General features: G+C 33.0%; 2 protein-coding genes across 3 annotated transcripts; both read left to right on the forward strand.

Moving 5' to 3' along the window:
- Positions 1 to 22: 22 nt before the first annotated feature.
- On the forward strand, positions 23 to 11512 carry LOC108489584 (uncharacterized). 2 transcript variants are annotated; one of them, XM_053020537.1, is made up of 10 exons: positions 23 to 331; positions 4440 to 4811; positions 4934 to 5386; positions 6431 to 7213; positions 7381 to 7872; positions 9034 to 9522; positions 9640 to 9987; positions 10183 to 10944; positions 11040 to 11155; positions 11234 to 11512. In XM_053020537.1, the coding sequence occupies exons 2-9, from the start codon at positions 4788 to 4790 to the stop codon at positions 11094 to 11096; spliced, it is 3408 nt and encodes a 1135-aa protein (XP_052876497.1). In that variant the 5' UTR covers positions 23 to 331; positions 4440 to 4787; the 3' UTR covers positions 11097 to 11155; positions 11234 to 11512. The 2 variants fall into 2 exon arrangements, with proteins under 2 accessions (XP_052876497.1, XP_052876496.1); XM_053020536.1 differs by having other exon boundaries at positions 91 to 331; positions 1496 to 4811.
- LOC108488240 (probable disease resistance protein At4g27220) lies at positions 1519 to 3954 on the forward strand. Its single transcript, XM_017792532.2, has 2 exons — positions 1519 to 1794; positions 1861 to 3954. Exons 1-2 carry the CDS (start codon positions 1519 to 1521, stop codon positions 3952 to 3954), a joined length of 2370 nt encoding a protein of 789 aa, XP_017648021.2.
- Positions 11513 to 11739: the final 227 nt, after the last annotated feature.

The following is an 11739-nucleotide window of genomic DNA, read 5'->3' on the forward strand; positions in this document are numbered from 1 at the left end:
AATATTGATATACGGATGAATAATTTTTATATGATCGTTATTGATGGGAATATATGTTAAATAAAATATAGAATAGCTATTAAATAAAATATTAAATCGTTAATTAATATGGGGTCCAGCTCGAACCCCGCCATAAGCACGTCCAGGTCTGTGGGACTGTCGGGTTGTCATTTCTGAGCTGTTTCCTCGAAATGCAATCAAAGCTTCCTTCCTTACTAAACTAGATGAACTCGTCTCTCTCAAATTATTGCTTTTTCGCTTTGCTCTGTTAAGAAGAAAAAAAAAAAAGACAGAAGGGGGAAAAGTATCGGTTATTGCTCATAGCCAAAAGGTACGCCATCTGCTTTTCTTTTCCCAGCTTTGCTCTTACTCTTTTGAAATACTTATCGGTATAAATAAGCTTAGGCAGGCAGTTTTAACCATGAAAATGGACTTCCTTTATGCTTTAAACCTCTACAAAATTTAAGCCTTTTACTTTAATTTTAAGATATGTATTTTTTTCGATTTAAAAATCCTCATCTTTCCATTCAAATATGAAAACAGAAAAAAAGAACATAATCTGAGTAAAAACCTTAAAAAGGGAGAAGAAGGGGGTGAGTATAAGGAAAGCTGCATAAGCACTTGTTAAATGAAAAGTATATATGGTTGGAAAGGTCGTTTGATAGGCCACTAATATTATTTTAAAAATCATTTAAAAAGACAAATTGAATCTACTTTAAGCACTAAATACTTGGTTTCTACTAAAAAAATAAATTAGCAAAATATTTGTTTGAACAGGTTGCATCTTATTACTATTGAAAGAGTAAACAATATATGCATTTTTAAAAATTCAAACTTTATTATTTTCTATCTTTTAAAAATTAAGTTTTAGTGAAAATATCTAAAATGTTTAAATGTTTAAATCTAAAGAGTAAGAACTAAAAGGTTGTTTTTCTTTTTATAATTGCCATGTCAAGGTAAATACTTTTGTTATAGAACTTTTATTCTAAAATCATTAAAAATAGTTTATTTGTAGATATACTAAATAATCACCTATAACTTATTATTTAATCAAAATATAAGAAATAGGTATAATTTTAAATTGTTTAAAATAATTTTTTAAAAATTTAATGGTCAAAATAAATTTAAATTTCAAATAATTAGAAAGATTTAAATTTTAAATAATAATTATAAAAATATTTTTAAAATATTATGCGAATGAGTTTTTTTAAATTATAAGATAATTTATTATGACTTTAAAATCATAAATATTAAAATATACATTAAGATGACATACAAGAAGAACAAACCTTTACACATGAATGAATGAATGAATGAAAACTATAAAAACTTAAAATCTAATTAAAAAATTTAAGCAAACATTATAAAACATTTATATATAGATTGAATAACTAGACAAACTATATTATTTATATATTGATTTAAAAATTAAAAAAAATATATGATCAGTTATACTTGTTTTGATTTCGTCTCTGTTGTCGCTGTGGTTATCCAGTTTACTTCTTGTTTGCTCTCCCAATGGAGTTTGTTATTACTATCGTTGGCTCTATTGTCGCTAAAGCTGTAGAGCTTACGATCTCTCCTATAAAAAACCACGTTAAATACCTTTCCAATCATCAGCAATATGTTGAGACCCTCAAGAACGGACCTGAGAGGCTGAAAGATGCAAAGGACGAACTGCAGCATTCTGTTGATGCAGCTAAACGAAACGGTGAAGAGATCAAAGGTGATGTTGACGAATGGCTGTCTGCAGTCGACAAAAAGATCCCTGAACTAGCAAAGAAAGTGACGGAAGTTGAATAAAAAGCAAAGAAAAAGTGTTTCATTGGTTTGTGTCCTAATTTTTGGACTCGTTACAAGCTTAGCCTGAAAGCTGAAGAGGAAGCAAAGGCCGTTGCCGATCTAATTGAACATGGCAAGTTTGAAAGGGTTTCCTATCGTGCAGCTCCGCAAGGTATCGTGGTTGCACCAGTTAAAGGTTACGAGGAATTTGAGTCAAGAACGTCGATTTTGAATGGAATAATGGAGGTTCTAAAAGATGATAGCGTCAGCATTATTGGGGTGCATGGTATGGGTGGGATTGGAAAAACAACGCTGGTCAAAGAAATCGCTAGAAAGGTCAAGGGCAAGTTGTTTGATTCGGTTGTCATAGCAACCGTAACTCAAGCCATTGATATTGAGAAGATTCAGAACCAAATTGCAGACTTCTTGGGTTTGAAATTTGAGGAACAGAGTATGGTTGGAAAGGCATTTCGACTACGAGAAAGACTGAAGGAAGAGAAGAGGGTTCTGGTTGTGTTGGATGATATTTGGGAAAAGTTAGATATTGAGAAAGTTGGGATTCCTTTGGGAGATGAACACAAGGGATGCAAATTGCTGTTAACTTCTAGAGAGCTCAATGTTTTATTAAATGGGATGGATGCTCAGAAAAAATTTCCTATTGAGGTTTTAAACAAAAAGGAAGCCTGGGACCTGTTCAAGAAGATGACTGGCGACTGTGTTGAAAGTTGCGATTTAAAGCCTATAGCTATGAAGGTAGCCAAAAAATGTGCAGGACTGCCGATAGCCATTGAGACAGTTGCGGTGGCTTTGAGAGACAAAAGCTTGTTTGAATGGAAGAATGCTTTACGAGAACTGGAGAGGCCTTTGTCAAGCAACTTCACGGGGATAACTGCGGCATTTTCAGCTATAAAGTGGAGTTTTAATTATTTAAAAAGCGAGGAAGTTAAGCGGACTTTCTTGCTTTGCAGTGTAATAGGCCATAATGGTCTCGTCGAGGACTTGGTAAGATATACTCTAGCTTTGGGTATATTTGATGGTGTCTACACTATGGAAGAAGCTAGAAATAAAGTATTGACGGTTGTGGCTAATCTCAAAGCGTCTGCCTTGTTGCTTGATAGTTATAATGATAAGTTCTTTGATATCCATGATGTTGTTTCGGATGCTGCTTTAACTATTGCATTGAAGGACTACCGTATGCTTCTTTTGAGAGATCATGATCCAAAGGAGTTGTCCGATAAGTTGAAAAAGAAGGGCTGGAGTATGATCAGCTTACGTTGTCCTCAGATTATAGCTAACCTTCCTAAGGAGATGGAGTGTTCAGGACTTTCCTTTTTCCATATGGCCTATGATGGCGTGGTTAAAATTCCTCCCAATTTCTTCAAACGAACCGAAGGCCTCAAAGTCTTAGATTTGTTCAGAATGCAGTTTCCATCCCTCCCTGAATCAATTATTCACCTTGCAGACCTTCGCATGTTGTGTCTAAAAGGATGTGCAGTTGATAACATAACTATCTTTGGAGAGCTCAAGAATTTAGAAATCCTTGACCTTGCTGAGTCAGGTATCAAAGAACTACCTAAGGAGATGGCACAGTTGACTCAATTAAGGTTGTTAGATTTGAGTAGCTGTAGTGAACTCAAAATCATCCCACCGAACGTCTTATCAGGTTTGTCTAAATTAGAAGAATTATATATGGGTTGGAGCTTTGTTGAATGTGAAAAGGGAGGAGTAGTTGAAAATGAGAGGAAAAATGCAAGCCTTGATGAATTAAACAATTTGCCTTGTCTATCTACTTTAGATGTTCATATTCTTGATGTCCGAATGATACCAAAGCACTGGTTTGTTGAGAAATTGGACAGATTCAGGATTTTCGTAGGTAATAATAGAACGTATGATTGTTGCAATAATTATGAATCTCCGAAAGCATTGAATCTCACGTTATATACGAACATTGATTTGGACAATGGGATGAAAATGTTGTTGATAAAGACAGAAAATTTGTGCCTAGAAGAACTTGAAGGCGTCAAGAATGTACTTGTGGAGTTAAATAATTGGAAAGATCTTCCACATTTAAAAAGACTTCATGTCAAAAATTGTATGCATGTCCAATATATCACAATGAACAAAATTGGGGTTCCTAGATTATGCTTCATCACACTTGAAAATCTACCGTAACTCGTTAGCTTTTGCTCTCCTAACGAAGGGTGTTCCACTAAGCCCTTACTACTTTTCAATAAGTAGGTATTTGTTTGGCTTTACTTCTATTTTCTTATACAACTTTTATTTATATGCCCATTCATACTTCTAATAATAGAAATAAATAATATGTGTAATGGTTTTTCAGAGCTCAAAAATAAATTTCAAATCCAAAACAAATGAAAATTTAATTTTTAATCCAAATCGATTGAAAGTACAAAGTCAATTCAATACTCTAAATTTAAACCCAACATTTTTTTTTTTTTAATTCTGAAAATGAAATTTGAGCCCACAAATCAAACTAAAATTATCTTTAAAATCGAAAATCATATTTTCAAATTATGTTACATACTATCTTTCCCTATCGAAAAAGAATTGTGTGTAAACATGTGCAATTTGTTTTCCCTCACTTGGAAAGCTTTTAATTGTGTTCCATTAACACCAAAATAATATGGCACAACCAGACATGTTATTGGATTACGAATTTGAGGAGCTTGATCATCAAAGGATGCGGCAAGTTGGAGCATCTGTTATCACCCTCTCTCGCTAGAAGTCTGGTGCAACTCCAATGCTTTGAAATAGAGGATTGCAGGGGCTTAAGGGGCATAATACTTGCAGAGGAAATTGAAGAAGAAAGGAAAGATGTGATTTGTTTCCATCGATTAAACTCCCTGCATATAGAAGGTCTTTCAAACCTCATCTTCTTCAGCTCAGGAAACCAGAATATCGAGTTCCCATTGTTGAAACAGCTAACAATTCAGCGTTGCCCCAAGTTAATAGGATTCATTAGTCAGAGTAGTAATCAGTCAGGCATGCACGCTCTCTTCAGTGAGAAGGTGATTTATTTCATTAGTCTTACACTCTTACATAAAAATATTGATTTGTCCTTGATTGTTTTTTCTACCTTCATTATTTGAGCTAACCTTATTATGGTTATGGATTACATATATACGAATAGGTTGCAGTTCCTACCTTGGAAAACATGTTTATCTCTGGGTTGAGTAATTTGAAGATGATATTTTACAATGACCTAAAACCAGGTTCCTTTCAAAATCTACGGACAATAAGTGTTGACGGGTGTGGGAGCCTGAAAAATCTATTTCCAGTTTCAATAGCCAAAGATCTTCCACAACTTGATCATTTATGCATCACTGATTGTGGAGTGGAGGAGATTGTATCAAAAGGGGATGGAGTGGAGGAGCAGCCTGTGAGGTTTGAGTTTCCACAAGTGTCTTCCCTTGAGGTTGAATCCCTAAAAGAGCTCAAATGTTTCTATGAAGGGCAACATACAATAGTCTGGCCGATGTTGAAAAAATTGATAACAGATTGTTCTGCTTTGCTAAAGATAGTGGCATCGGAACATCTTAGATTAATCCAAGGAAATGAGCAGCCAGTTTTATTGGTTGAACAGGTATGTATATTTCTTTTCATGATTTCAACCACTGCCACAAGCATCTCAAGTTGAAATATGCCACGATAATGCATTTCTAATTATTATATTCTGTTTAATTTGAATTTTTTCGTATTTTTGAATTTTTAATATATATATTTTAAATTTTTGTTACATTTATAATTTTTTTTTTTAAAAGCAAGACTGAATAAACATAATAGGTAAATATTGAGTGTTAATCTTGACTTCTTAGAATGTAGTTCAATTTGATAAAATGTGATAAAATGTGTAAATATTGAGGGTTAAATTTATTATTATGAAAAAAAAAGCTACATTAGCATCTCGTTAGGGACTTTGCAGCATAGCAATTAAAATATTCAATTTCTCTAACTACTGTGATTAAACTAAAATTTTATTTGTTTTTAAATGACCAAAATGAAAATATTTTAATACTTAAGTAATTATTGATGTAATTTACCCTGCATTTAAGTAGTGGGTCGAAACTAAATAGAACCTTTAATTAGCTAAAAAAATCTGTTCAATAAAAAGTCAAAATTTTAAAAGTTAATTACACTAGACATCTCAAACTATGACCTTCATTTTAAATTAGTCTCAAACTATAAAACATTCTAATTACATCCTTAAACTATTGAGGTTATATCAATTAGGTCTTTTATTATTAAAATCGTTAATTTAACCATCAAATTAGATCAGTGTAATATTTTAAAACCTTAGTGTTTTAACTACACTGTTCTGCATATGTTTTTATCATAGAAAAATATATATATAACAATGGTTGTTTATCTATTTTAATTTAGATTTGCTACTCTTCTTTCAGCTTTCATTTTGTGTAATTTTTATCAGTTTTTATTCTCAAGGTATTGTGTTTTCTCAAAACAAAAAAATTCTTCTATTCTGGATTCGTTTGATTTAATATTGATTTTGTTGGGATTTAATTATCAAAATCAAACACCAAAATTGTAGATATTTTTTTGTTTGTTTGTTTTTTTAAAGCATATACATCAAGATTGAGCCTAACTTGTTTATGTTTAATTGGTTTCCAAGGTCATTCCCAAATTAGAGGAACTTGAGTTACGAAATTTTGGTGATATGGACCAATTTCCACCAGACTTGTTTCAACATATTAAAGTTCTTGCAGTGCGTTGTGGCTCTGGATTTTCTTTATTTCCTTTCGTCCGGAGATTCTACAATCTGGAAAGACTTGAGTTTTTTAGTTTTGATTTCAAACATGTAGTCCCTTGTAAAGGAGACGCCGGGACTCTCCCACCAATTAGAAATCTGGAATTGCATTCTGCCAGAAATCTTATTTGGAGGAAAGATTCGGAGTTTGACCATATTCTTTCTAATCTTCAAACACTCACAGTTCAGAATTATGATGATTGGATAAATATTAGAGTCTTCTCATCATCTTTACAAAATCTCACAATTTTGGATGTGTCACATTGTAAAATGATGACAAACTTAGTTATACCCTCAGTACTTAAGAATCTTGTGCAATTAACGACAATAAAGGTAGAAGACTGCACTAAAATGACAGAAATAGTGGGAAACGAGGGAGACTGTCATCAGACAATAGTTGTTAGTAAATTGAAATGTTTACAACTACGCAAATTGGAGAGCCTCACAAGCTTTTGTCCAGGGTATTACAACTTCGAGTTTCCTTATTTGGAAGAATTAGTTGTGGAATATTGTCCTAGGTTAAAGATCTTTTCTGACGGAGTTTTAAGCACTCCACAATTACAGAGAATAAAACAATCGCGTTACCAAGAGAAATGGAGTTGGACAAGTGACCTTAATACCACCATACAACAGCTCTACACAAAAAAGGTACAAAGTTAAAAAGTTCATAATGCTAGCTAGATTCCTCCTGTCTTAATACAATTAATTTTATTACTACTTCAATAACCATTGAAGAGTTAATCGTTATAATGTTATTGTTTGCATTTTCTATTTATGGTTGCTATCCAGTGGATAATATCAGATTATTTTTTTAGGATGGACTCTGTAACGGCTATGATTTCAACATCTCTGACACATTTCCGGAGTCGATAGAAATATGGACTAGAAATCCTCAAGAAATTTTGGGCTTCAAACACCTTAGAAGGCTGCAGTTTTATAAATGTAGCAGCTTGAAGTACATATTTACTCCGTCTATGCTTTTGAGCCTCAATCTACTACACTGGCTAGAAGTAAAAGAATGCAGTTCAATGGAACAAGTGGTTAGGGAGGACGAGGAAGCAATGGCACATAAATTTACATTTCTTGAGCTCTGCTATATAAGAATTGAGTCGTGTTCTAACTTGACAAATTTCCATTTGGGAAGTCAAACTCTTGAATTTCCAGAATTGAATTACATCACAATATGGGAGTGTCCAAAAATGATTGCATTTTCTTCCTCAGTTTCAAGAGAGAGTGGTGATGCAAGTGAAAACATGGTTGGCGAAGGGGGCATCTATGATAACAATGCAGCTTTTTTCAGCAATAAGGTAAGTTTGGTATTCAATATTTATCTGCACAACTTATTTCACATTTTCTTTTTATTTGATCAACATGAGTTTGTCTGGTCTATGTATACATAATAGTATTAATGTCATGTGCTACTCGTCGTCAAAATTTAATATAATAAAATCCATAAAATATTAATAAATAAGATAATGTTAAAAAATTGGAGTTTAAAGTATAAATAAATATATAAAATAAGAATTGAAGGAAAAACTTAAAGTGAAATACTAATAAACAATAAGAATTTAAGAGAAGTTTTAAATTAAATACTAATATATAAAATAATAATAGAAGAAAAACTAATCTTCATTTATTTTAATTTGTGGGTGTATAAGAAGGAGATAATTGTGGAAGACCTTCACAAAGGTCATTTGAGATTAAAGGAGAAGAAGCAAGAAAACAAAAGGTGAGGAGTTTGAAGAAGAAAGAACCAAATATATAGAGGAGACTTGAAGTGAGAGAGTGTGGATGGGTTTTTTTTTTTTTAAAGATTTAATGATTTTTTTTAGTTTAATATGTACGAAAAAAATCATTGAAAGAAAAAAAAGTTGAATATAATTTTTTAAAGTTACTTGTCGGGTTTTTATAAAAGTATCTCAAATTTTTAATTAATTATGAAAATGACTCAATTTAAAAATTATGTACATAAATGACTCGATTTTTAATTTTTTACCGTGTTTGTCAATGCTGCCAGACACAATGGTGGCACCGACCTGCCATCATTGACCAATGATTGTATTTTGTTTAAAAAAATAACAATTTTTTAGTAGCGTCATCGGAATCCTTTTTCAACCAATCTAAAATTGTTAATCGCTTCAATAGGCCTCTGAACGTTTTATATAATTACACTTAAGTCCGGTGCCATCAATATATCAGGCGATATCACTACAATTTAAAAAAATAAACAATCATTAACTGACAAGCACTATAGAAATCAAATCATTTACGTACATGATTTTTAAGTTAGACCATTTTCGTAATTAATCAAAAAAATTTGGTTACTTTTAACTGTCTAGTTGATGTGTAAATATTAACCTTTTAAGTGATCAGTTTATAAATCTTCATACTCATCTACTCATTTTGATTGTCTTTCTAAGTAAAGAATGAAGAGTGATACTATCTTATAATGATATTTATGTCGACAGGTTGTCATTCCTCGTTTGAAGCTTCTGGATTTGTCCTCCATTAACATTCATAAGATATGGCACCACTCATCCTCCCCATCTATCGGATACCTAAATCACTTGTGGGTAAAGAGTTGTCACAATTTGAAATACCTGTTCCCGTCTTTCTTAGTAAAAGATCTTGTGCAACTCGAATTCCTTGGAATTGTGGACTGTAATATGATGGAACAAGTAATATTCACGGATGGATTGGTTGAGGAACATCAAGGGAGGAATCAGATGTTTTTCTATAATCTACAGTTGCTGTGGCTAGAAGACCTTCCCAAACTCACAAGTTTGTGCTTTGAAAATTACTTTGAATTCCAATGTTTGACAGATTTGGAACTAACAAATTGTCCATTGCTAAAAACATTCATCACTAAATGTGTATCCGAAGATGAACCTGAAATTGGCCAACATTTACAAGCAAGTAACTTGGAGGTTCATAACTCATCTCTCCTCAATGAAAAGGTCATTTCTTTACGGGTTCTCCTTTTAATTTATGTTACTTCGATTGATCTTATTCATTTCAAGTTCTTTCTTTTCCATACATCTTTCAGTTATTAACCTAATGAAATGATTTAGCAGGTTGTTTTCCCTAGTTTGGAGAAGTTGCGGATTCAGAATTGTGATTCGTTAGAACAAATTATTGAGCTGCAAGGAGTCATTGCTGATGAGTCACAGTCAACATCAGCTGCTCAATCTATTATGGCTGAAACAGAGACGACCAAGTTTGTATTTCCCAAACTAATAAACCTCGGATTGGATAAGGTGCCGAGATTGAAAAGTTTCTACTCTAGGATGCATACCACCCAGTGGCCCTCAATGAAACAAATGGACATTATTGAATGCCCCAAAGTACAGATATTTACTCCACAATGTCCTGAGAGTCAGGTTGGAATCTCAAACCAACAACCCTTGTTTTGCGTCAATGAGGTAAGCTCACTAACAGTTTCATACTCCATATTTGTTACTTGAGATTACCTATAAACTGCCTTTTGAAATAACTAATATTCTCACCTTCCTTTTAAATTTATGAGAAAGAAAATGGAAATTATATTCATTTTGTAGTCTAGTTCTTACTAATTGAAAACTCTTTGATCGATGTTTAATATATTCGTTGCCATCCAGGACACTTTCCCTGTATTAGAAGAACTAACAGTGAAGACGAATGATATGGTGAAGGAGATATGTGATGGACAACTCCCATTGCAGTGTTTCCAAAACCTTAAGCATCTTAACCTCCAATTCTTTCCTGAGACATCCACTACTCTTCCGTATTCCTTCATTCGGTCACTACCAAGGCTTCATAAGCTTGTTATAGACAATGCTTCCATTTGTCAAATAGTACAATCTGAAGGACTCAGCGACGAGGAAAGGCATACATCAGCATTCTATCAGCTAAAGGAATTAAGTTTGTCTCAACTTCCAGAGTTGACGTTAAAGACTTTTGAGCCATCTTTGCTGTCTTTCAAAAATCTAACAACACTGGAAGTTTCAAGATGCCATGGGTTCATCAATTTAATCGCATGCTCAACAGCTAAGTGCCTGACGCTACTGGAAAGATTGAGCATAGATGATTGTGAGATGATAGAAGAAATCATAGCGTGTGAGGCTGAAGAAATACAAGGCGACATTGTATTTCCCAAACTGAAGTATTTGCAACTAAGTTGTCTGCCATGTCTAGCAAGCTTTTCCTTGGCCCATCACTCGTTGGAATTCCCAGTCTTGCTAATGGTGAAGGTGACAAAGTGCCCCAAAATGAGGAATTTCTGCCAAGGAGATTTAAGCACACCAAGGCTGGAACAAATGCACTTAAGAAGAGATGAGGAAGGTGAACTGCAGTGGGAAGGCGACCTTAACACTAACATAAAACATATGTTCGATGAAATGGTACAAATCATTTAAAGGATTTAAATTCATGTGTTTTTACAAACATACATACATAGTTAATTGAACAATTCTTGGTTTGTTATGATCATGCACAGAATGTGCAAAATTCTGAGGTGAAGGAGGTTACTGATCAGTTGCCCAAGCTGGAATAAGGAAATATGTTTGGGTGCTTATGCGAAAAGCTCAATTTCATTTGAATTCAAAACAAATGGTAATTGACTCTTCTATTTTCATCATGGCTTAACTAATGCTTTATAAAGTGACCATAGAGACGCCCTTTTCATTGTAGGTTGAGTTGCTCTACTGAAGTACGAGGCTGCAACTTTTGGTGAAAGGTTATTTCAGTTTTTGTAAAACTACTATTTGAACTGTTCCATTTCACATTATACCCTCAAAATTGAACTTCAAGTGCATCATGCATGGCATTGGGCTACAAACATGTAAACTTTTACTACTAAGGTTGACCCCTATTTTAAGGATTTGCCAACTTTTGATGGCTACCATATCAATGTCAGCTTAAAGCTATCAAGTATCTTTACAAATATATATAATATATATTACTCCTTAATGCGTGGCTCGAGTCTAGAGAATCCAAAAATTTACACTTAACTTTTATTTATATCTTTTATATCCGTTTTATAATTCATATTTGAGATTTGTATTATGCGCTTAATATTTCAGTATTTGTTGTCTATGTTGCTCATTGTTGCAAAAAGAAAAAAATCAAACACAATGCATGCATAAACTATAAAAAAAAAAAAACATAAGCAACTAATAATGAAATATATTAAAATG

Source organism: Gossypium arboreum, chromosome 10, assembly GCF_025698485.1.
Source record: "Gossypium arboreum isolate Shixiya-1 chromosome 10, ASM2569848v2, whole genome shotgun sequence".
NCBI classification, from domain to species: Eukaryota; Viridiplantae; Streptophyta; class Magnoliopsida; order Malvales; family Malvaceae; genus Gossypium; species Gossypium arboreum.